This window comes from Myotis yumanensis, unplaced genomic scaffold (genome assembly GCF_028538775.1).
Source record: "Myotis yumanensis isolate MYYU_CA2020_CCGP unplaced genomic scaffold, mMyoYum1.0.hap1 SCAF_6, whole genome shotgun sequence".
NCBI lineage: Eukaryota > Metazoa > Chordata > Mammalia > Chiroptera > Vespertilionidae > Myotis > Myotis yumanensis.
The window spans coordinates 77,232,199-77,258,799 of NW_027223757.1; the positions used below are offsets into that span (position 1 = coordinate 77,232,199).

Genomic DNA, 26,601 nt, shown 5'->3' on the forward strand with positions numbered 1-26,601 from the left:
TCCTTCAAGCTCAGAGTTAAAAGGGGAGAGGGGAGGAGAGAGGGGGAGGGAGAGAGAGAGAGAGAGAGAGAGAGAGAGAGAGAGAGAGAGAGAGAGAAAGAAAAAGAGTTTATGTGCTAATGCTTGACTTATTTTAGAGACTCAATATGCACACTGGGGCTTCATGTTCTGTTTGGTTCAGTGTACTGTCCATTTCAGATTACTTTTACACCAAAATAGATCCTGAAAGTATAGGTCCCAGACTTCTCATAAAAGGCAGAGCTTTGGCAGTGTTCCTTTGACATGTCCTCCTCATTGGGAGCCTCTGTTTATGAAAGTAAAATTCAGTCATTCCTCAGTGCTCCTTTAGAGCAAGACTTCATCCTCTAAATTCTCCTTTAATGTGATCCACATTTGATATAGGCAATTCATTTTTCAATTTTGGAATTTTTAAAAAAAAATACATTTTATTGATTTTTTACAGAGAGGAAGGGAGAGAGATAGAGAGCCAGAAACATCGATGAGAGAGAAACATCATCAGCTGCCTCCTGCACATCTCCTACTGGGGATGTGCCCGAAACCCAGGTACATGCCCTTGACCGGAATCAAACCTGGGACCTTTCAGTCCACAGGCCCATGCTCTATCCACTGAGCCAAACCGGTTTCGGCCAATTTTGGAATTTGCTGTCAATTCACATTTACCAACTTGTTTCTCACTCCAAGAGAATCTTCTTTTCCAGAATTTTGCTTCTGCACATAGGCACAGAAAGGAAAAAAGCATTCCCTCTTATTAAGACCCGCACCATCACCTCTAGACTGTCTTAGTGACTCTAACAGAAAAGAGGTGGCAGAACATGCTCCTCAGTCACCATGCTGCTTGGGCTTTCGCCCCAGCTAGTAGTTTTCCTACTTATTAAAGCTTGGGAACAAGCAGAAGGGGAAAGAAGAGAAACAGTGCCTAAAATTGCACATTGAAGAAAATAAGTCCTTCAGTGGTCCAACCAGCTTGGCGTGTTGATGAAAACTCACCGGGGGATGCAGTTAATGAGAGCTAAATAAAACACGGGGGTCTTTTTGTTTTGGGATTGGGACTGGGGGAACCGTGAGTATTAAAAATTAATCCTACCTCGCCGGTCCACTCCAAAGAGCCTGCTGCAGGCACTGACAGGTTCAACAACTCACAGGTTTATCAAGCAGCTGGTGGCTGTGTCTTTGACATTCTAATCCCCTGCTTTTCCTCTCCCCCCCTCCCCCACCTCGCTGATGATCTGATTTAGTCTCAAGGATCAGCATGTGGTCAGCTGGATTTGGAAGCTCATTAATTTTTCACGTTGTCATGTCTCTAGCTTGGTGGGTGACCAGGGGCTTGTTTCTCTTAGAAATGTACCATTTTATGTTGTGTCAGCTCAGAGAGAATCACAGGTGAAGCCTTTTTGGAGGTTGAACTCTGAGCCTGCCCCACCGTGTCTGGGGAATTGAGAGGGGGTGATGAAGGAATTGCTCTACCCGTCCCCCTTCTCCCCCAACTTCTGGTGGAAGGCTTATAGTCTAAGTGGTAGATTTTAATATCTCAAGTTGGAAATCAAGAGGTATGTGTCCTTAGTTGATTGGGACTTAGTTGTTCCATTTGCCTCAGTTTCTAACATCCGTGAGGAACAATGACCATTCGTCTATTTCATGAGGCTCCTATGATAAAGTCCTAATGGAAGTGACGATGGTATGAAGGGAAAACCGGTGGGAGATGAAGGCCTGGGTGCAGGAAGAGGTTGGGAGGCGGTGGTGGGGATTATGTGCTTGGCAGGTTGGAATTAACATTAATCTTTATCTTTGGTGAGATGGAGCCAGCTCCCAACCGGTGAGGTCACTGCATTCTTATTTTGACCCCTGACTCTACATATTTTCTGTGAACTATTTTCTAACCCTTTCCTTTAGAAAGGGAGAAAATTAGTCTTGATGGCAAACGGTACAGCTGTGTGGATCAATACCTAAAATTGCACTTGCCAAGCCTTCAGCAGCTTTGTGGAAGTGTCTGTTGGTTCTTGATGTCTGATTAGGGCTGTTGATTAACGAGGGATTACTCTTTGGTAACATTCTCCTCGGGAAGGTGGACTCCTGGGGTGCTGGAAGCACTCCAAGCAAAACAATTTGCTGTCTTTGTTTTGCAAATGGGAAGCAGGGAAGCACTGCAGATTGTGGGGAGCGATTGTGGTGGTGTAGGCAGATAGAGGAGTTTGGGAGAACCGGTCTCATTCTGGGAGAGTCCTTAGCTCATCGTCACACCTTGGCCTGGTCAGTCCATTCTTACCGCTTTACTTCTTATCACTGGCCCTGACTGTGAAACAAATTGATCTGGGACTAAGTCAGATGCCTATAGGCAAGCTAGAACTCCTGGAATTGTCTCAGTCTCTCTGCTTCCAGCGGTTCTCAACTTGTGGGTCGTGACCCTTGGGGGTCGAACGACCCTTTCACAGGGGTTGCCTAAGACCATCGGAAAACACATACATAATTACATATTGTTTTTGTGATTAATCACTATGCTTTAATTATGTTCAATTTGTAACAATGAAATTGGGGGTCACCACAACATGAGGAACTGTATTAAAGGGTCGCGGCATTAGGAAGGTTGAGAACCACTGGCTTAGACAATATATCCATCATCTCAGATGGGGCCTCTCCATTCACTCACAAAAATTTGAACGTCTTCTACCTACCAGGCTGTGCACAGGAATACGACAATGACTGAGCCAGGCATTGTACCTCATGTGTGAGGTTTATGGTAAGCAGATGAAGTGCTTTGGAGGCACTGCCAGGTACAGGCTCCCACCTCTCCATCCGTGCTTTTCCCTCCTTGAAGAGTAATGTTGCTTCCCATTCCTTGAATCATTTGAATCATTTTCCTCCCAACAGGCACCTTCCATGTTCCCAATAACTACCTTGCTTGTGTGCATCTCCAACTTCCAATTTTTCGTAGTTTGCTAATTCCCTACCATAATGCTGGCTGATAATAGTTTAAGTTGCAATTCTTTCCACTTAAATAAACAAATTATTGTGTAGGGGGAAAAAAACAACCTTTCAAGGCTCCAAGATACCAAGTTACAATAATGGAATGAAAAGGTTGGTATTTTAAAGTGTGGGCTGCCTACCTTTCCTTCTGGTAGAACGTGCTCCTGAGTCTGGCAGGTAGAAACACTCTTGCCAAAGTTTGGGCAACATGGTACAAGGGTGCGTTCTTATATGACTTTTTTTGAATTCCTTTACCTGATCCATGGAAGAGTTGTAATGATATCTGCCACTCCCTCTTTACAGAAATATTACAAAGATAAAAAAGAGCTAGATTTAAGGTGGTTTGAGGAAATATACCATTTACTACCTTAGCTGGACGCTCTGTGAGGAATGACTTGTGCTTGTGGTGGTGAGATTCTAATGAATTGCTCACTTGTGATAACATTTTCTGAACAGTTTTCCAGGGCACAGACACCCATTGTTTACCACGTGAGTCCACCAAGCGGAGTTCCAGGTAAGACATCTCCTATTAAAATAGGAACACTTGTGAATCCCTCTGCCAATGCCTGTTGCAAATTCCTCTATCCAGGTGGGTGGTCTTCCTAAATGGGAAATTCCAGCTTCTTCTGTGATGCTGTTTTGAAAATAAGTGTAGGTCTCTGGTTTATTTTTAACCTGGTTTGTTTTCACCTCTGGGCACTTTCGCTCTATTAGTTCACTGATAACGAAAGGCATCCCAACACGAAAAGAGAGGCAGCAAAATCAAACCAGGTGCTGCCAGAGAATGGAGGAAATAGAAATCTTCATTGCTGTGACTTTATAACTCGCCACATAATAGCAAAGCTTTATTGAAACTTACTGTGAACCGGGTTCTGTTCAAGCTTTTGGCATATATTACATTGTTATATCCTCACAAGAACCTGATGGTGTAGGAACTGTTATTATTCCCATTTTTTCAAATGAGGAAATAGATGCCAAGAGGTTAAGTCACTTGCCTAAAGTCATCCTGCTAATAAGTGTACAGCTGAGATTGGAACCTAGATAGTCAGAAACCAGACTGGGCCCATATGCCCAACATTTTGTCCTGTGTTGAGCAGTGTTGGATACCACATGAAGATCATTAACCCTGATCCCTTATCCTGGGGGTTTGTGCATGAGTTAGCTCACAGATATGCAAAGGCCAAGAGGCTAGGACAGAAGGAGAGAAGGCGAGAAAGCTGGGGGATTAACATTAAAGAAGTGATTGCAAGCAAGAGATTCAGGAATCTCTAAACCTGCTTTCAAACGGAGTCGTAAACACAGCTAGGATTATATATAATTTGCTGTTTGATTCTTGGCAAAGTCTTACATGTATTTTAGGTTTTTTAAATTTGTTCAGGGTTTCCAGATGGGAATACAAGTTGCCAAATTTTTATGTGTGGTTGTGTCTAAATGCATAAACTAACTGGTTGTTTTGAATGGCTTGACTGCTCAAGAATGCCAAAATGAGCATCTGAGTTACTAAAAAGTGTTTGTACATCTGTGTGTGTATATATAGGCACAGTTTCAGCTTTACCTTATTAATGCAGTTTATTCACAGATCTGTTTATTTCCATTTGTCTGAATAATCAGCACATGATAATGTTTTATTAAAAAGAGATGTGGTCTATGAAAATCACATGCAGACATTTGGATTCCTGCTGCTCTGGGTTTAGAAAGGCCTGTTTAGATAGCAGAAGAAGTCTTGTTAGGGTGAGGCATGAGGAAGGAGCCAGCCCTTAGAAGTGTGAAATGGGATGTCAGCTGGTACCCAGATCTGTCAAGCCCATTTCTCCCACTGAGTTTGACTTCCACACACTGTCTCCTCCACCTTCTGGGGGAACAATTGGTGACTGACCTGCTTGGAGGGGTCCCTCTGGGCAGGATCCACCCGGCTGCATCTTTGAAATCACTTTCCACACGATTACTCTCATTTCATTTGGGAAGGCTGCCCAGAGTAGCAGCCAGGGAGGCGGGGGAGGTGGTGGGGACAGGAGAGTCGATGTTTTATGAGCAGTTGAATTTCTATATGTGGTTAACAGTCGTTCACTGTGACGCAGAATCCTCCAGCCTCACAGTCTGGCTTAGCCATTTGTCAGATTCGGTTGGTCTTTCTCTCTCTGTTTAGAAACAAAACAGAAACTCACAAGGATTCTTAATTTCTACAACCTGTTAGTAGTTTCTAAAATTATGCTCATCAAAACTAGAAATCATGTCCTCCAAAGTCAGGACATCCGTAATTGAGCCCTACTAAAATGAAGGAGAATTATTTTGCTAATTGTTGGCAGTAGCAGAGACCTTCAGACAATAGGCTTTTGCCAACTCTCTGACCTTTGCCTAAGTCATCAGGTTTCCTCTCTTTCTACCCATTCACCTGTGAAGTGGGGGTAATACTTCCTGGAAGGTTCTCATTGTTTCAATACAGTCATCTACTGTGAAGGTGACAATTACATGGTAATGCTCTTTCAAGGCCACTGAAGTCCTCTGAATTCAGTGACCTCATGAACCCCTTAGGTGCCCTTCTCTTCTATTTTAGAAGTTTTACCTCCTGATCCAACACGTCTCTCTTGTGTAAACATTGTAGGTGTTGATGAAAGATGACAGCATAGATGGTTAAGTTCTGTAATTCTTTGAAAGGCACATTCTTCCAGGTTGGGGGTTACGTGGTGATCTTTATTTAACATCATAACCTCGCTGTGATGTATTTGCTTAAAAGTTGCCTCCTGCAGGTCCACAGAACTGAGTTTAGCTGTTTTTCAACTATGGAAGTGACCAGCTCATGTAGGGCCCCTGAGCTCTTTCTGAGAAGGGGCTACTTTAGATTTCTTCCCCTACTCCTAGAAGCAGAGGGGCTAGGGGTTGTACTGAAGTGTGCCTTGCTGAAAGGAGACCGCTGATGCCTGCAACTTCATTCATCTTATGAACTCAACAGAGGGGAGTATTAAGAAAAAACTTAATACCCAATGGAAAGCCCTGCAAGTCACATAGAAGAAACCCGGCAGAAGTCACCCATGTTTCAGCAAGCAAGGCACACACCTGCTGTTTGTGGATCCCCAAATTACCCTACTTGAACATGAGCACATTAATGAAATGAACAAGACATGCGATTGCCCATAATTCCACTGCTGTCTCATGCCCTTTCTTTTAGTTCCGGTCCGTTTTGGTCAAACATGATATTTATCTTTTGTACTCTGAGATATGGAAAAAAAGTTTAGTATCCCTGAGTACCCATGCAGGTGATAGGAGCCTCCTCATATCACAGGAGTTCATATTAGCAAGTGTCCAGAGGAAAGTCTCACGAAGCGTGGAGCAGCCCGAGGCATGCTGCTCTTCAATCCCACATTGGGTGGATGGCTACACACAGGCAAGCAAGTAGAAAGGAGCCATGTACAGAAACCGGCTGCTCCTCTTGAAAGCTTCATGCTTCATGGGACTGTGAGGAAGGCCCACTATTCCTTCTATGCAAGATACGTAGACCATTAAACTATAAGTGCAATCAGTGGTTATTTTAGCCTTTCTGATCAGTAATATCAATCAAAGGATCATGATCCTTTCCCGTTGTACCATTTATAAAGAAGTAAATATTCTGAATCATGACCAACTTGGCCATATTGAAATGTATAAAAAGAAATACAGTTTATGTTATTCATTTAGAGTTTTGAGCTAAGAAGTATATTCAATTTTTAAAAATCTTCTCTACTAAACAGGACAACTAATACATGTGCATGGCTGGATTATCACTGGACAATTGGAAACCTTTGATTTTAATGCTGAGTACATTGATAGGTAAGCATGTGTTTGTTTTGACGTACAACTAGTTACAAATATGCTGTATTGTTTCCTGGGGCCGGCTTCACTGAGAGCAATAAATTGTAAGCAGTTGGCACAGAATTACTATTTTCCCTCTTTGCAGTTTATGGTCCCTGGTGAGCTGGGCTTCAGCAAACTTTGCTAATGTAATTGCGACTGGTCGATTAAGTTTGTCCATTTATTTACTGACAACTAGTCACTCTGGGCTCAGTGTGAATTATACTGTAATTGCATCTGTGGATTTTCTTTTTCCATTCTTCCCCTTCCCCATTTTGTTCCTCAGGATGAACTAAATTCTTTATAAAATGATGTGTGAACCCCAAAGACCATTAACTTCCTTGCTTGGTTGCTCTCCATTTGTGCATTTAGAAATTCTATTAGTGTGATCAGAGGAAATACGGAAGAAGGTACTGCAAGCCATTGAGTCTTTAATGTTTTCTGGGAGTGATTAGGATGTCAACATGATTTTTTCTATTGGAAGCTTTAAAAAAATGGAATGTGATTCTACTAAATAATCCATACCAGAAAGAGAGGAGAATAAGAGGGGAGTGTTGAAGGTGGTTATTTAACCTATGAAGCAATTACAGTGAGAGTTTACAAAGTAGAAGGCACATAATCTTACTATATGCTCGGCTGAGTAGATTCTGTATACTGTGTCTAGTTTTTCCTTTACCCCCGTGGACAGGGTGGGCCATCCTCCTCTGTTCCGCTTCCTCTCTTTGATTCTTCCCTAGTTGAAGAGAACGGGACTCGAGTACTCTCAAGATCTACATTTCTGGCATTCAGTAATGGTCAACTTGTCTTGAAAGGAAATTAATTTTCCTGTGGAAGATAGAAGCCCAAAGCACACCATTGGCAATATGCCTTATTCACTACTTGGTTCCATTTTAGCCTTGGTCTGGGAAGCAATCTTTGAAAGGGGGAGCAAAGGCATAAACTCTTCTATAGCTTTGTGTAGACCCACGATAGCCAATGTGGAGAGATGAAGATTTTTCGGGAGAGAAGAAATGCTCCCTCTGCAGTGTGAGAGGATGAACCATGAAGCAGTGTTGTGCACCCCTACTTTCAGGCTGAGAATTTGGTTCAACATGCCCTCAGGGGACAGACTTCACCTACCTGCAGTAATACTCCATAAATCCAGAGGAGAATGTTCATAACAATGTTTTGTCTGAATTTTGCTTGGAATGCTTGCTGGAAGCATTGCATACTATTGTCTCTTGTCTCCCCCCACCCACTTTTTTTTCCAGCCCATTGATCTTGGAAGCTCAAGGAGACTACTGGGTCACTCCTTGCTCTCTTGTAAATAGGCAGACTGGAAGCTGGTGAGTGTTTTTCTTGCCAGTATATATGCTTTTAGGTTCTTCCACCTGGGTAGAACACACACACACACACACACACACACACACACACACCTATTTTTAAATACAAATTACCATAATAGTTGAATGCTTTGTCTTTAGACTCTGAAAAAGGCACAGTAATTAGTTCAAAATGCAAATTGAAGTGATTCTGAAACCTTTCTTGAAAACAATAGCTACTTCTTCCTAAGTCAGTGATGGCGAACCTATGACACGCGTGTCAGAGGGGACACGTGAACTCATTTTTTTGGTTGATTTTTCTTTGTTAAATGGCATTTAAATATATAAAATAAATATCAAAAATATAAATCTTTGTTTTACTATGGTTGCAAATATCAAAACATTTCTACATGTGACACGGCACCAGAGTTAAGTTAGGGTTTTTCAAAATGCTGACACGCCGAGCTCAAAAGGTTCGCCATCACTGTCCTAAGTGCTTACTGTAGGCCACGCCCTGCTCCAATGCTTTACGTTTAAGCCGCTCAGTAACCTCGTGAGTACATATAGTTATTAGTCTCACTTGATAGCTGAGGAAACTGAGGCACAGAGAGGTTAAGTAACTTGCCCAATGTCTCACAAAGAGAAAGTGGCAAAGGTAGGATTTGAACTCTGGCTGACTTTTCAGCCTCCAGATTCATGCTCTTAACCACTATACTATAATGACTAGCTAAAGAAAGCAACTACTATATATATTTATTTATTTCAATGACAATTTTTAAAATGTGTGTCTACATACTTACAGTCCAGATAACCAACATTTTTGCTGGATTTTCACTTTACGCTAGACCAGTGGTTCTCAACCTTCTGGCCCTTTAAATACAGTTCCTCATGTTGTGACCCAACCATAAAATTATTTTCATTGCTACTTCATAACTGTAATGTTGCTACTGTTATGAATCGTAATGTAAATATCTGATATGCAAAATGGTCTAAGGCGACCCCTGTGAAAGGGTCGTTGGACCGCTAAAGGGGTCGTGACCCACAGGTTGAGAACCGCTGCTCTAGACTAAGTGGATTAACCTCCCTTTGAGGTCATCACAGGAATTATACCCTGTAGCTTAGCTTTTTGGACTAGCATTTAGTAGAGCCAAATTCTGTAATGTGGTTTCTTCCTGGTGTCTTAAGTTTGTCTGCCCAGGATTGTCCTTTTTTGAGTTCATTCCTGCCAATAGATTTTTTAAAATAAGAATTTTACTATCCTTGTCATAAAATGGATTTTGGAAAGACAGGACTGAGTGGAGGGTAGGAGTAAGTAAAATGTCTCTCACACTGTGCTTTTGACTGGTGGCAAATGAGATGACAACCCTAGTTAGTAGTGCCCTAAGCATCTGTCCCAATGACCTCGTTTTGCTTTTAGTATCTACCAACTTTCTCTGGCTAATTTGCTATTATTATTATTATTATTATTATTGCTTTACTTTTATGACTAAAGAGTTAGAGCTTATGAGCTGAGTTGTCTGGGAATTGTCACCCAGGTGTTTGGTTCTTTCCCTAGCTACCCCCTTCAGGAAGACCATGGTCTTGGCACTCTGCAGTGCCGTGTGGAAGGCAACTATATTGGTATGTTTGCGAAGTATCGGCTTTAAAGTCTTATTCATTTCTTTCTCTGTATGGGGAAAAAAACCATTTCAAGCATTGGTTCTCATGAGGATGATAATAGTAACTACCATTGTTGAGAACTCCCTACAAACCCTATATATATATATGCCCAACCGGTGTGGCTCAGTGGTTGATCATCGACCTATGAACCAGGAGGTCATGATTCGATTCCCGGTCAGGACACATGCCCAGGTTGCCGACTCAATCCCTAGTAGGGGGCAGTCAATCAGTGATTCTCTCTCATTGTTGATGTTTCTATAGCTATCTTCCTCTCCCTTCTTTCTAAAAACAATAGAAACAAAACAAAAACCTTATGTAAAGAAGTTTTAACATAGACTAATATCATCCTCACAATAAACCTGTGAGATTGGTGAAATTATTTTCACTTTAAAGGTGATAAACTTGAAGCTAGTAATCAGTGGAGTAGGATTTCTCAGTTGGTCTAACTTTAAGCCTGAACTCTAACCTGCCATCTGCCAATACATTTCTCCTTTTATTGGTGGATGTTGACATTGCTGATGGAGCAGAGATGCGATGTGTTTATTTTGGGCACCACTGAGGAAATTACGGGTTTGGGTCATGGCTTGATATCTGGAGTCCTTGGGGTAATGGCAGCAATGGCCTGGCCCAGGTGATTCATGCAGATTCCTGTATTAATGTCTGTTTTTGTTTGTTTGTTACAGGTTCCCAGAATGTTAGTTTCTCAGTATTTAACAAAGGAAAGTAAGTAAATGGGAGGAACCAAATTTACCTTCATCTTGTATTATCTCTCTCTTGTCTTGCTTCCTTTCTTTAACCTTGTATAAAAAAATTTCAAACATACATGAACAGAATAGAATGATAAAACCATGTGTAGCCACTTGATCTCTTTTATTTGGGTAGATAAATTTGATTCCTTTGCACTCATCTTGAAATAATGTAAATATTTTAATGTGATGATGGTCGGAATTTTGGGAATTACCTCATGAGTAATTTCATAGCACTGCAAATTTAAGATAGTACACAATTTTATTAGATACATTCCAGGAATTTCATGATGGGAAGGGTACAATTTCATAGAGGTATGGAGAGATAAATTAGAATTTTTAAATTTCTTTCTGTATGACTTACCTCATGTTCTGTCACTATATAATTTGGCATGTATTTTCCTTAAAAACACATTGTCTAAATAATGTTGATTTCATTGTGATGATGGTGACATGTTACTCTCAGCTACACAGTCCAAAGTATGGGTATTCTCTGTCTCTCTCTATCTCTGTCTCTCTCTCTCTAAGTTAGGAAGAAATAAAACTAATATTCATTGAGTATATCCTATAGGCCAGCTCCATATCAAGCCCTTTCACATTCATCATTTCATTTCATGCTCTCGATACTCTGTGAAATTGGTATTATTATTCTCATACAATCACTTTTTAGATCAGAATACTTTGCCCCATTGATATCATTCTCTGATCATCAAAAGGAGCTGATATTTAAACTGTTCTAAAGATTATTGGAGGTTAGTTCACAATCTTCCTATTAGGGAGCCAATAAAAAAAAATAAGCCATTTCAGATGCTATATTCATCTAAAACACAATTTTGTCTTTTTTAAAGGTCAATGGTCCATAAGAATGCATGGCTGATCAGTGCTAAACAGGATCTTTTCCTGTACCAGACATACTCAGGTACTAGTCCCTTCACGCTATACTCCTCACTCCTTCCCTCACACCTCACTGAACCGTGGGACCTCCTTCCAAAGTTCTCAGTGCTAGAAAGTGCAGGTCTAATTCTAAATCTTATGCGTGTAATTAATATACTGTGGGAAGTATACTCTCCTTGCCACTCACCCCAAGCTTCTTTGTGAGTCTGCCCATCAATATTGAACCTTGACTATCAGGTAGGCTGGCAGGTATCTCTGATCACACAACTATTTCATATTTCCAGCACCAATATCTTCTTGGGATGTGGACTCTCAGGCCCGAACTTCCTCATAGCAGAGCAGGCTGTTATGCAAAGAGCCCAAGGCTGAACTCCTCTAGCGCTGGCATTAAATTACTACTTGAGTTTGGTTAAGTCATTTAGCCTTTCTGAACCCCAAGCAAACATCTATAAAGTGGACAGGATAGAGTTTGTCCTTCTAACTCCATAAATTGTTGATGAAACAGATGAGTTTGGGATTCCCTCATCTCCACATCAATTCAGTCACCAATTTCTATCAGTTTTATCTGCCATATATTTCTTAAATATGACATATCCACTCTGTCTCTACAACCATTGCCTTAATTCAGGATTCCATCATTTCTTGCCTGGCATGCTGCAGTAGTTCCTAAGGGGCCCTGACCTGCCATTTGTCCCTGCTGATCCATGCTCTACATAGCCACCACCCTTCACACATCTGATGCCTCTCCCCTGCTTACCATCCACCTCCAAAGGCTTCTCATACTCTGACCTCTTCCTTGTCTGTTTATCCATCTCTCTCTCTCTCTCTCTCTCTCTCTCTCTCTCTCTCTTTCTTCCCAGCAACTCTTAAATGCACTGTGCACCCCTTCACTTGGCCAGTTCTAATTCGTCCTTTAACATTCACTTTCTACTCTACATACCCTCTCCCCTCACGTAAATCTCTCCTGGGAACTTTCCTATTCTCCCTCTAGTTTCACTAGCCTAAGATATAATAATTGTACTTTTGTGTACCTGCCCTTCCTTATTCTTTTGATCTCCTCGAGGATGGGGACTATTTTGTATTCATCTTTATATTCCTTGTGCTACATCATATGTGCTCTGTGAATGTTGAAAAGAATGATAAAATAGTAGATGAAAAGAAGGAGGTTATTAGTGTTGAATTTTGATACTTGAGTGTGGAGATCCATCTTTGCCCCCATATATCTCCTCTTCTTTGTCTCATGGACCAAAATGTTATCTAGGAGATGCCCTGATAAAATTCATATTTGGAAGTGGTATTTTCAATTTATCATAGATCATGGCTCCTCTTTCCCCTTGAGGGAATAAAATTTAGAACTGTCCAAGTTTGATCATAGAAGAGGAAAGGATCAGGGAAAGTGAAACTCCTAGGGATATGTGACATCTTCCTGTAGGGTTTTGAAGCAATCAGGAGGCAGCATGAAAATGGGTGTGAGGTGGTAAGTGCGGGGGATGGGAGGGGGTGGGGGATGAGGGGATGGGTTCGGGACATGCAGTAAGGGGAGGAGTGCAAGGATACTGAAGACAGTGTGATCCGTTCCTTTGCTTAGAGCAAATTCAGACTCATGGGTAAACTGAAGCCTTGCATGGTGCATCCAAAGGCGATTCCTCCATAAAGTCTAACCTCCTGTTTTGTGACTTGAGGCTGGGAGACAGATTTCCTAAGAAAGCATCATGGTATGTAGGTATTTTAGCTCAGAGCCTGAGTGACTGCATTTCCCTTTCCTTTCAGATATTGCTCCTGTATAATATATGTCATCATACATATTATTATGTGTGAGTCCTTTTTATTAACTGCATTTTAAAATGACTATTACTAGAAAAAATTTCAACTGTTTCTTAGTCTTAGAAAGTTATAGTAGGATATAAATTATTGATAGTTTCTGTTATATTATTATCTGGGTCACATCCTGGTCTATATTTGGAAGCTTACCTTTTTTTTTCTCTCTTGCAGAAATACTGTCTGTGTTTCCAGAAACTGGGAGCCTTGGGGGAAAAACAGACATCACAATTACAGGAGACTTCTTTGACATCCCTGCCCAGGTTACCATTGCAGGTAACTAAGTTGAAATGGCTGAAAGTAGTTCACAGTTTTAAATGCTGTAGGAGATTGTGTGTCTCTTAGGGCATGGAGAGGGTATGGGGGAAGCAATCTTTGTCTCTTCTGACTCATCGTGCCACCCCGCTCTCATATTATACCTGTGTTTGGTTGAGATCATGGTCCTGCAACTCTGCTACATGTAACAGGAATAGGATGTCCTCAGACACACTCACAATTCATGGGCAGTTCCCTCGGGTGTCCCCATCTTGGGAGTGAAGGGAGGGAAAACGTATAGCTGCCTCTTCACAAAGGTCTGCACCTACTCATAGGCAACCCCTCCCCTTCTCCCTACTTAGCCCTCTCTGTGTGGATAGGCCGGAGTGGGCAGGAAATTGCTCTGCAGATTGTTCTGGAATGCCCTATGGCAAACCCGTGTGTGGAACCTATCTAGAACCTTTAGTTATGCCAGGTGGATGCTCCTCTAGGTGGTGATACCAAGATGCAGGAAAATGCCCTTACACTCTCACGTCACACATACCTCCCCAAGCTCAGCTGAGGGGTTCAGTACACCCTCAGTGGATGGCATTGCGTTGCTTTCTTTCAGATTTTATAAGCTGCCCTATGCTCTACGCCCTGTACTCTCCCTTTCCCGGCCTCCTTCAGCGGGGGTGAGAAGTTTTGCTATACTATTTACATTCAGCCCTGTGCTTTAGAATAGGAGCCTGACTACTTCAGTGTGGTCCTGTTGTCTTGCCATCAAATTCTATGTATCTGTCTCTATTTCTCTATATATCCATGTCTATACCTATACCTATATCTAATTTTAAAAATTCTCCTCAGGCATTCCATGTGATGTTATACACGTGTCTCCCACAAGGATTGCGTGCACCACTAGGTCCCCGGGAGAAGGTGCAAGGCTCACTGCTCCTCAGGCAGGTAAGGAGGCCACCAGGGCTGGTCAGTGACCTTCGGTTACATTTTCACCAGGATGGGCTTGGAAGTAGGAATGAAAGTGTTGGCGTTCTGTCTCAGCTTTTGACTGGTTAGCTCAGTGAGCTCTGGGTCCATGATACCACCGTCAGGGCTTTCCTCTCAGAGTGGCTCTTAGCTTTATTCAGATGTTCATCAACATTGCACTCCTGGCCCCAGCCAGATGGACGGCCAATGGGGTTCAGTGGAGACTACGATCCCGGAAGCATAACTGCAATCAAGTCATTGTTATCCGGGAGCATTAGAGCACGCTCATAACAGCAGCATCAGAAAAGGCCAGAGAATGGGGCACAGTGGGGTGCACTTAAATGGTGTTTCTTCTCTGAGGCACCTGCCTGCGACTGAAAAGTATGGCTGTGCTGTGCCATCGCCACCAGTTTATGGCTGAAGTGGGCAGAAATGGAGAAGGCGAGGTCCCACCTGTCCTTCTCTGTTTAAAGCTTCCACCTCATGGCTACAAATGGAAAGCACACAACTGGGGCACTTTTCTGGGAAGCATTAGGACTGGAGGCTCAAGTGTAGCTAGGGATGGGGGCAGCTGGTGTCTTACGCAGCCCAGAATGGCAAGCTGCCGCCTGTATTGCTCACCTGCCCTGCATGGGCTGACTTCCTGGTTAAACTCCCGGCAGTGGACTCACTTCCAAGATCTCAGCACTTAGAAGGCAGAGGGTGGAGAAACCGTTCTAAAGAAAAGCCATTTGGGTGTGAAAATGCATGCAAAGCTTTGGCTGGGGCCTTCTCCAGGTCCCAGATCTGCAGTTTGTACTCAGGGAAAGCTCCCATCCAAGGAAACCACCGAAGCAGGTGCTGGAGAGAATGTGTCCTTTGTCAGGAAATGGAGAACTGTCCCCTCTTAGCTGCTTGGGTAATGGTAGGACAATTTCCTGAATGCAGCTGTTTTTGAGGATCAACAGTGCCCTTTATGAAGATGCTTGGAAGTTTCTTCTGTGGAAGTAGAGCAGACTATTATGTAATGCAGCGGTTTTCAATGGTCCGCAGGGAACATTTGGTAATGCCTGGCAGTTACAACTGGGAAGGTGGTGGTGGTGCTACTGGCCTCTAGTGGCTGGAGTCCAGAGGTGCCACTAAACATCCTTCAATGCACAGGACAGCCTACACCAGTGATGGCGAACCTATGACACGCGTGTCAGAGGTGACACGCGAACTCATTTTTTTGGTTGATTTTTCTTTGTTAAATGGCATTTAAATATATAAAATAAATATAAAAAATATAAGTCTTTGTTTTACTATGGTTGCAAATATCAAAAAATTTCTATATGTGACACGGCACCAGAGTTAAGTTAGGATTTTTCAAAATGCTGACACGCCGAGCTCAAAAGGTTCGCCATCACTGGCCTACACCCAGGTATCCAGCCCAAAGTGTCAATAGTGCTGAGGTTGAGAAACCTCAAGTAATGTATCAAAATATGCTCTTATTTTTCTACTTATTCCTTATCATTTCCCCTTTTAAGGATTAATGAGGAGTAATAGTAGTAGTTTAAAATAATAATTACTGTCACTGTCCTTTATTGAATACTTAGTATATTTAGACTCTTTGTGTATGTAGTTCAAGCACTCTTAGTTTTTTTTTGGCCAGAATTGTCAAATTTACCCAGTTTTCCCCTAAGCTTTATTAAGATATAATTGACATATAACTCAAGCTTCATTAGTCTTTTCTGCATTATCTCTATTTATTATTGGCCTCATCCATGAGAAAATGAAGGCATCAAGCAGTTTGCTCAAAGCTACACATTTAATAAGCGACAGAGCTGGCATCTGAACCCATAAATATGTGATTCCCAAGCCTTTACCCTCAATCCAAGTTTGTATCCAATATTGCTTACACATGGGCCTTTGGTCTTAGGGTTCGCCTAAAATAAAACACAAATTAATGAGTACAACATCATTGAAAATGTCTCTTAATAGCTGCATGTCACATGATTTGTTCTATGTGCAGATTCACAAACTGAGGCCATGACATGAGAAAAATGTAAGGGTTGCCAATTTTCTGAGGAATAAAAGGATCCCAGGGAATACAACTCCCAAGCTGGATTGGACATTAAAAGATGCTGAATCCACTCCTCAGCAGTCAAGTCCCAAGTACATGATCACATCTTCCCCTTTACTCCACCACAGTTTGCTTGTTTACATTTTCTCTAGGACTCGGGCCTCTTCTCCAGACACTCTCATTAAAAAAGACTCCCTACTCTTCTCTGGTCCTCTAAAAGTATTTCCCCTTACCATTCCTCATCCACCCTCTCTCCAAGAGGCGAAATCCCGCCCCAAGCAGTATTTACGGCTTTGCAGAACATTGGTATTACCTATAGGACCTCTTCCATGCCCTTCCCACCTGGGTCTCAGTTGACTCACCTTTCTAGTTAGTACCTGGATCATCTTTACTCTGTTGTATGCAGTAAAGTAGTTCCTCAGTTTGGGTGTTTATGAAGTATACCTGTCTTCCAGGCAACCGGGGGCTTCTTTTTGAGGTTGGAGATGCTGCTGAGGGCTTAGACCTGACTGAAGCCACCCCTGGGTACCGGCGGCAGATTGTCCCCAATGCCAGTTCTCCATTTGGATTTTGGTCAAAGGAAGGGCAACCTTTCAGGTATGTTGTGGGAAAAGTGAGATTCCGTGTCAAAAGCATCTTTAAGAGACAGATAAGTAAACGATGAGGTTTCCAGGATAAAATTTATAATGTCCACCAATTTCACAACAGAGTTTGATCATCGTTATTTACTGGTGTTGTTCATACTAATGTACCGCAGGTCTTTTATAGGTACATGCTAAATTTAAAGAAATATATTTTTATTGATTTCAGAGGAAGAGAGAGGGAGAGAGAGATAGAAACATCAGTGATGAGAGAGAATCATTGATCAACTGCCTCCTGCACGCCCCACACCAGGGATGGAGCCCACAACCTGGGCACGTACCCTGACTGGGAATTGAACCATGACCTCCTGCTTCATAGGTTGACGCTCAACCACTGAGCCACGCAGGCTGGGCAGGTGCATGCTAAATTTTGAACAATAGATAAATTTCATACTTGATACAACTTAGTTTACAATTTGATTTGGAGATGACTACTAATTGGCATATTGAGTTGAGTAGGCTAAGAGACTTAAGCGAGAGCAGGGTAAAATTTGCTGCGGGTACGTGGTTAAGACATGAAACTCACATTCGGATGATGCCGAAGAAAGATGCCAGCATTTGCCCATTGGTCATATGAGGGAGCAAAGGCTGGAGCCTTAGGAGACATTGTTTTCAGTAGTAGTGACTGCAATGTGATTGTGGCTTTGAATCTTTTTAACCCCTGCAAGGATATTGCCAAAATTTCTGGTTCTCCAAAGTGGGCTTAAAAGTATAAAAAAATGAGAATTTCTTAGACATGCTGTTTCCTTAGTGTACTCCCAATGTATATATAGAAGCATAGATCCTTACTGTGTTATCCTTTACTCTTTTGAGAGAGGTTGGTCATGACCCTGAGTGTGAATTGGAGCCATTCTGTGAGCTCCTCCAAGGATTTGGCCATATTCATTGTTAATTCAGTTGTGGAATGAAAAGCTTTTTTCCCTGTTCAGGGAATTTCAGACATTGAAGAAGCCAACTAAGAGGGAAATCTGTGAACAGAATAGAGTTTCTGTTGTCCTGGAAGTCTTACTAACTAGGTGTTTAACTACCAATATATGGTTTTAAAGTAGCAATAATTTGTGGTCCTTTATGGCACCTATTCATCTTTGCTATCCTTTTTGAGGCCCATCAATGATGTTCAAAGGAAACCTTTTAACTATAGTTAGTGTGTGGAGTGGTAAGGAGAGAGTTAAACCACCTCAAAAGACGACCTGTAGGGTATGTCTCTTTAACTGCTATTTTGAGGAGCCATAAACCAGAGAGTAACTCTCCTATGTCATTAATTTCTTTAAAATTCAAAAATGTTAAGAATTGTAATATTTATTAATTGATAAATTAATTATATTGATGGACCTTTAAAATAGTTATTTTCAAAACTATTTCAGAATATACTTTAAAAAATATTTTTTAAAATTGATTTCAGAAAGGAAGGGAGAGGGAGAGAGAAACATCAATGATGAGAGAGAATCATTGATCTTCTGCCTCCTGCATGCCCCATACCAGAGATCAAGCCTGCAACCTGGGCAGATGCCCTGACCGGGAATCGAACTGTGACCTCCTGGTTCATAGGTTGACGCTCAACTACTGAGCCATGCTGCCTGGGCTCAGAAAATATTCTTGATATTTATTGGGGTAGTGTAATAATTTTCTTATCCATATCTGTCTCTAATACTAGGTCTCTAGAACTTATATTAAACATTGTAACATTGCTTGCATTCTGATGTATTCTAATTTGAGATTGCTAACATGTTCAATTGACTCTTCTCTGTGGACAGTAGCCTTTTCAATTGGGAAGAAAAGACTCTTTGCAGGTATTGGGGTATCTGGTAAGCTCAGAGCAAATACTTTTGGTTTTGTGTGTGAAATATTACATAATTAGTAAACCCCCCAAACAATTGAAAACAATTTACTGACCACCTATATTCAGTAATGTGAGTGTTAGAAGGTCTAGAACAAGGTCATCGTCCTTGTGGAGTGACCACCCTTGTCACGCACATGTGCAGCCAAAGAGCAAGGCAAGATGGCATGCACTGAAATTCCTCAGTGTACCCACGTGTGTGTCCTGATCTTCTCATTCAGTTCACTTGATACATATTGAGTTACTGCCATGTCCCAGGCCTTCTAGGATCAATGACTTCATGAGACACAACACTGAGGCAGTATTTCAGAGTTAGTTTGCAGATGAGGAACTGTGGTCTCCAGTAGGTAAAGTGGTTTTTCTAATATTGCACAATTATCAAGTGGCAGAACCAAGTTCTGAATTTTTCTGGCTTCAAGGCCTATAATTTCTCCCTAAATTCACCTAAGCCACATTAGGGCACATGTCCCTCTTTCCCCATGGGAATATGGTTTTTAAACCCTACATAAACGAACACCTGTTTCTAGGAAGTTAATGTCTGCACGAGGGAAAGGAAATGGAGTGAAGTCCCTCTTGATAGCTATCATTTTGGGCCATTTCAGGTCTATCACTTTACTCATAAAGAAATGCACAGTGTTGTCTAGAAGTCAAGATTATTTGGGAGGAAACATTCTAGCTAATGTATGATTATCCCCATACATGGACAGCTGCACAGACTGAATGTAAGGTGGCTAATGTGTGACTTCAGCCAGAGGGGTGATCTAATATAGCTTGTGACATATGAATATGTTAGAGATGGAGACAAGGAACAAGGGTTCCAGGTCAAGTCAGAGCAATTCCTTATCAGTGATCTCCTCTTCTTTCTAATAATAAGAATAATGTTTACTATTGATTGAGCTCCTACCAGGGACCAGACCCTGCACTGTTGCATGAGGTAGGTTCTCAGCGAAGCCTCCAGACAGCCCGATGCTGGGGCTTCCACTTTCCCAAAGAGGACGTGACTACAGGGGAGCTCTGGCTGGTGTGAAAGGATGGGTTGAGATATTGAGACTAGTTGGGTGCCACAGCTGTTTCCAGAGTACAGTGGCCAATCCCGTGGCACAAAAGTCAAGGGTTTCTTCCTCATTACCATAAAGAAGAACAAAGTACAGGCGGAACCACTCGCTGGGTCAGTGATTCGGGCCTTGGTTGCTTTCGCTTGATCCTGTGTTCCTCTGCGTTACAGAGCACGACTCAGTGGGTTCTTTATGGCCCCGGAAACAAATAATTACACTTTCTGGATCCAGGCGGACAGCCAAGCTTCCCTGCATTTCAGTCGGTCAGAGGATCCCAGGACCAAGGTATTCGCCTTCTCATTTTTCTTTTCCTGTCCCCAGTCCTTCACTCATTAAAAAAAAAAAAAAAAAAAAAAAAAAAAAAAAAAAATATATATATATATATATATATATATATATATATATAATCTAAAACTAAAACTCTCATGTTCTACAAATAGTTGTAACACACCATTAGGCAAATATAGAGTCTTTTTGATGGGGGGAGGGGTTCATTAGAAATGTTTTTAATTGAGATATAATTGACATGCTTTTAATTGTTGAAAACAAATTTGGTTGAATGTGTTGGCACCTACTGTTTATTGAGCACTTCCTGTAGACTGGGCATTATGCTACATTTTTTATATACCTTGTCTCTAATTTTCACAGCATTTCTGTGAGCTATGTCTATTTATTTCTATTTTTCAGATAAGGAAATTGGGATTTAGAAGGGTTGTATGGTCAATCCAGGGCCACTTGGGGTCATAAGAGCCATATTTAGGATTCAAACCCCGATTTTTCTGACTCCAAAGTTTGCACTTGCCCCCTAATTTTGGGTAGGGATAATATCAGTCTTCTGTAGGAATCTCCCCATCAGTTTTGAAGGGTAAGAAAAGGTGATTTTACCAAACAGCCAAATTCACTAGTGCTATTGATAAGGAACCAAAAGATCTCTTTTCAAGTTATTAATATGCTTCTATTAAATGAAGCATATTAATTGCTAGTTGGCTAGAGGAACATTATAGATTTTGATGTGATCACTCCTTCTACATTTCTTGAAGGGCTTGGTAGTGCTTTATCCACAGCAGCACCTAAACACAGGGTCTTAGGCTGGCTGTTCCATGCAGCCTCTCCTCAATACTATTCAATTGAGAAAAAGAGGGGGAAGGAGGGGTGCAGAAGCATAAATAGCCACAAGCCTCACTGTGACTTGGCTAACTAGTTGGAAAAGGCAGACTAGTCCTCAGGTCCTTGTTAATAGCTGACCAGACACTTGCTGTTGGAGAATGAAATACTCAGAAGCTCCACAGTGCTGATCGTGATATGTTTATTGGGGCACAGGTGAAGGTGGCCTCCATCAGGGTGGGCACTGCTGACTGGTTTGACTCCTGGGAGAATGGGAATGATGAAGGCACCTGGCAACGGAAGTCCCCCAAGTTGGAGCTGCTCGGGGGAGCCAAGTACTACCTGGAGGCAGAGCAGCGTGGGAGAGCCCCCAGCGGGGGCATGAGAATTGGTGTCCAGATCCACAACACCTGGCTGAATCCCGATGTGGTCAGCACCTACCTGCGGGAGAAGCATCAGATCCGAATCCGCGCTCGGAGACTTCCGGAGATCCAGGTCTGCATCCCTTCCCAGTCCCATGGACTTAGGGTCAGGGCTTGAATTCCGGAAGGGATATAATGTTGCCTAGTGGAAGGATCACTGCCTGGGAGCAGAAAATTTGAGTTGTAATTACCACTCTGCTGCCAGAGAAAAAGGATATGTATACAATAGGGTTGTGAGGACGTTTAAAAAAATGCAAAGTCTTGTTATTGAGTTGACTTTATTCATGGACTTAGTTTCAGGAATTTAAGGTCCAGATAAATATTCTTTTGGAAACTTACTCCTTAGAGAAGAGATGAGGTCCTCTGAACACCCACACCCACGTGTGCACGCTAAAGCATGTACTAGTACACCCGAGATTTCATAGCCTTTTGACTGATTCAGGTCCTATTTCCCTATTGGCTGTGTTTTCTAAGTCTACTTTGTAAAGGTCAAGGCCTTTGGGTCTCTCAGTTGTGCCCCATACTTTTGTTGAATAATTTTGGTGTATTTTTGTTGTTCACTTTTTAGTGTACAAGGATGAGTCACTATGGACTTTGCTTTTTAAGCTTACACTCTAGTCGAAAAAAAAAGTATATAAATAGCCACAAGAAGAAAAAAAAAAAAGAAAATCACAAGTGATATAAGTGGTTAAAAATCACAAGTGATATAAGATGATAGGTCTTACTCCATAATGAAAGTGTAAGGTGCCTGGCAGAGAATGTATTGGAAGCCAAGCTGAGATGGAGTAAGCCTCTGAGAGTGTGACATGCCATGTGGCTGCTTCTGCCTGCCAGGCCCCTGGGAGAGAGAGAGTGCTTGGGGAGAAGAGAGGAAAGGGCCATTCAAGGGCAATGTGTGTGTGGGGGGAGGGAGTAGCAAAGATAAATACGGAGACAGACATGCACATTATTCCAAGGCAAGTTTTCATTAGGAGATAACACTTGTGTTCTCCAGATATTTCTAGATGATAGTTTAAAAATGGAAATTTTAATAAGAAAATAGCAAGCCAAGAAGTATGTTCTTAGATGACCTCTGTTGCTTGATTAGCACATGTCAGTAAGTCCTGTTACTCTTGACTTTTTAGATGCTAACTGTGTCTGGAAGTGGGAACTTCTTCCTTACTTGGGACAATGTCTCTAGCCAGCCTATCCCTGCAAATGCCACAGCCCATCAGGTGGGAACCTCCTTCAGATACGGAGAGGTGGGGGAGCCAGGGGTGGTCTTTGTGTCCACGGTATAAACTCCTGGTAGCTTTTCTTTTCTACAGATTCAAACAGCCATTGAAGAGTTACTTGCAGTCAAATGCCAGCTGGAACCCTTTTCGGCTAACATCCTACTCCGAGTTGGATTTGAAGAAGGTGCTGTCCCTGGCTTGACAAATTGTGACCCTCTTCTCCATCAGTCTCTGTCCCCCCCCCCCCCCCCCCCCCCGTCTTCTCCTTCTCTCTCTTTCTCGTAAAATGGGAACAATCTTCATTTCCTCTCCAAGTTGCTAATAGAGTCAAGGAAGATACGGAAACTGGATTTGGACACTGAGCGGCCAAAGGAGTGGCTACTTTCTTGGGAGGCAGCTGCTTGGTGTGGTGTCCTCCTGAGCTGTCTGATGAGAAGCCAAGGGTGCTGGGGAGTTAGAGTTAAGGATCACAGTGGGAAAAGACTTGCAAAAGATATAGGTGGGAAGCGGCAAGACAGTACAAATCTTGTTTAATTTAAATTGCATCTTGAGTAAAGGAATTATTACATAAAACAGTAGTCTTAACAAATTATAAAAATGAAATGGTTTATTTTAAAAATACTAAGGCGAATTAAGTTGCAATTGTCACTCCTCATCTTTTTACTTCTCAATAATTTTTTGTGTCATGGCACACATGGAAATGGTAGTCCCCCTTTATGCAAACCCCCAGTGAGTACATGAAACCTTGGATATACCATGTTTATTTTCCTATACATACATACCTCTGATAAAGTTTATTTATAAATTCAGCAAGGAAGAGATTAACAGCCATAACTAATAATAAAATAGAACAGTTATAACAACATACTATAATGAAAGTTATGGGAATGTGGCATGTCTCTCTCTCTCTTAAAATATCTTATTATACTGTACTCACCCTTATTCTTTTTTTGTAATGATGCAAGATGATAAAATGCCTAGCTGATGAGATGAAGGGCGGTGAATAATGTACGCATTATGACAGAACATTAAGCTACTGTTGACCGTATTGATACTTTACTTAACAAGCACTTTCTGGCTTCTCTTTGGCATATCGTAATGACCAGCATCACTACTCCTGCACTTTGGGGCCATTATTAAGTAAAACAGGGTTACTTGAACACAAGCCCTGGGATCTGAGAACCCAGAGAGCTACTAAGTGACTGCCAGTGGGGAGCATCTAAGCGAGGGACTGTGTGAGATTTCATCATGCTATTCAGAGCGGCGTACAATAAAAAACTTATGAATTGTTTATTTCTGGAATTTTCCATTTAATATTTTTGGACCACGGTTGACTGCTGGTAACTGAAACTGTGGAAGTGAAACCACAGTAAGGGGGGACTATGTATATTTTCGATGCTCTAGGATTTGACAGAATGGATTTTTCATAGCTGGAGCCTGCAAACGGGGGGCTGCAGGGCACTCTAAGCCCTGCCCAGCTCACCCAAGGGCTGGGGAACCAATATCATGGGGAACCCATAGCTCATGCCCTGCACACATGTTGGGAAGCTCAGTCTTTTTAACCTCTCCCCTGTCTTTTCACTTTATTTGAACTGCATGCAGGCCCAGAAGGTTCCAGCTTTGATGGGGACCTCACCAGTGGGACAGAGCCCTTCTGTGGGAGGTTCAGCCTCTGTCGGCCTCGACACCTTGTCCTCACACCCCCTGCTGCCCAGCAGGGCTACCGGCTGGGTCAGTACACACAGGTACGGAGCAGCCCTCATGCTTCCAGCGAGGCATTGGTCTTCCTCTCGGGGGTTGAGATGGAGAAACAGAAGCACAAACGAGTGATTGCTGTGTTTGCTGTGATTTGCCTAACACGTTTCGGGCTGAGGTTCTCGGTTTCTTAAATGCCGTTTCAGGTGTGAACAGATGCCTCCAGTCCTCCATTAGCTACTTGTTACATAGAAATGCCTTTGTATTTGTGGGAGACCTATGGGAATTTTCATATGCTTTGTACAGGGGTGGGCAAAAGTTGGTTTACAGTTGTGAGTATGCCAAACAGAAAGTTTATTCTTGTATTATTTATTGCTTATTGTATTAGTTTCCATAATAACAACTCTAAACCAACTTTTGCCCCCCAGCCCCCTTTATTTTCTTTGCTCTTTAGGTATCAGTGCAGATCTGTAATCAGACTTTCTGGTTTTGAATTCTGACTCTATGCCCTGTGTGCCCTCAACGTCTTACTTTACACATCTGAAAAATGGGTAATAATGTTGTCTATCTCTCAGGATTTGGGGGAAGATTAGATGAGGTAATCCACTGAAGTACCTGTGCAGTGGTTAGGACTCAGCAGAGGCTAGCTATTGTTTTTTTATTATAGTTATTATTATTGATGCATTGACTGACCCATTTCTTGAATCCCTCGTACATCCTTTGTGTCAGTGGCTCTGCAGTTCTTCATATGAAGCCCATTTGCCCTGTGGGAACCAGGGTGAGCCTTGCTGGGGCAGCTGAGCTCATGGCAGTGGTTTTGTCCTGGCCTAGTTGAACGGCAGTGGGAACGGGACTGAATGGTTCAGGTTGGGGCACCACCCATCTCTCAGAAGCACTTCCCACACAGCAGAGGCTCCCAATGGGCATAATTTTGCCTCCCAGGGGAGAGTTGGCAATTTATGAGGACATTTTTGGTTGCCCACAGCTGGGTCATTGCTACTGGCATCCACTGGATAGATCTTAGCAATGTTGCTAAATATGTACATTGTGTAGACTAGACCCCTCACAGGAAAAAAAAAATCCAATCCAAAATGTCAATAGTGCTGAAGTAAAAAAAATTCTGCTCTAAAGACTTTTTGAGCCAAATAATTTTACTTAACTCAGAGTTAGAAACCAAGGATGCTGGGGAGTTAGAGTCAAGGAACTGCAGCTCAGAGAGGTTAAGTGACTTGCTCAAGGTTGCACAGGTAACCGGGTCAGAACAGGAGTTTTCTAATAGAGATCCTTTAAAATGGTCATTGCCAAACACAGTGCCCTTAATAACTTTTTTGGAAAATAACAATTTACTCTAAATGATTTGTCTCTCCTGCTAGACTGGTAAGTTCCGGGAGGGCAGGAACTGGGCTGACTCTCTCACAGCGTGAGGCAGGGTTCTAGAGAGGTGGACTCGCCTCTCCACACGTTGTTTGAATGGTTGCTTCCTGCACTGATAGAGCTGAAGCACTTATCTGGTGTCCACAGCTGTGCATTGCATACAAAGGCCACGTGAATAAGACCCTGAAGGTGACCGTGTCTTTCACAATCGATCTTCAAAACATCATTAAGAACATCACCTGTGACTGGAGTCTCATGGGAACCAGTCCGGAAAGGTAGATAACCTGTGGGGAGTTGTGGGAATTCTGCCAACTGGGATGATTAGCTCTCTCGGGGACAGTGCCTCAGAAACGAGCTAACTTGGGGCTCTGAACACAGATGTGGAAAAAATGGAGCCTGGAGAAGTTTGATGTAAAAACAGTTAGTTGTGAGGAATATAATCTTTCTAGAAGGAGTCTGACATTTCTCATAGAGTCACAGAACATAGTATTTGGAAGAGGCTTTAGAAAATATTCCTTGACATTATTGATGAGAAAAATGGGGTGGTGATTCACCCCATTTGGTGATTCACCAAAATTCGGCAAGTGAACAAGATTCTGGAATAAAATTCAAGCATCTCGATGCCTTGACTCAGTGCTCTTTCCAGAGATCTCATGGGTTTTGTAAGTGGTTTTAAACTAAATAGTCCTGTAATGTCCAGGAGTATTAATCTTCCTTGTCATTAAAGCCTAACATACTATCTGCCTGAGACACACACTTATATTGTATCTAGAGG

At 42.2% G+C, this 26,601-nt stretch overlaps 1 protein-coding gene across 1 annotated transcript in view; it reads left to right on the forward strand.

Annotated features, from left to right (window-relative positions):
* PKHD1 (PKHD1 ciliary IPT domain containing fibrocystin/polyductin) overlaps positions 1-26,601 on the forward strand; it is a 414,612-nt gene that overhangs the window by 11,273 nt on the left and 376,738 nt on the right. The window contains exons 6-20 of the mRNA XM_070418435.1: positions 3,439-3,496; positions 6,708-6,786; positions 8,058-8,132; positions 9,664-9,728; positions 10,451-10,490; positions 11,362-11,432; positions 13,400-13,501; positions 14,327-14,422; positions 16,940-17,081; positions 20,188-20,302; positions 21,338-21,616; positions 22,668-22,757; positions 22,851-22,941; positions 24,360-24,502; positions 25,974-26,101. Coding sequence (XP_070274536.1) covers positions 3,439-3,496; positions 6,708-6,786; positions 8,058-8,132; positions 9,664-9,728; positions 10,451-10,490; positions 11,362-11,432; positions 13,400-13,501; positions 14,327-14,422; positions 16,940-17,081; positions 20,188-20,302; positions 21,338-21,616; positions 22,668-22,757; positions 22,851-22,941; positions 24,360-24,502; positions 25,974-26,101 — 1,574 coding nt within the window. The remainder of the gene's footprint in view (positions 1-3,438; positions 3,497-6,707; positions 6,787-8,057; positions 8,133-9,663; positions 9,729-10,450; positions 10,491-11,361; positions 11,433-13,399; positions 13,502-14,326; positions 14,423-16,939; positions 17,082-20,187; positions 20,303-21,337; positions 21,617-22,667; positions 22,758-22,850; positions 22,942-24,359; positions 24,503-25,973; positions 26,102-26,601) is intronic.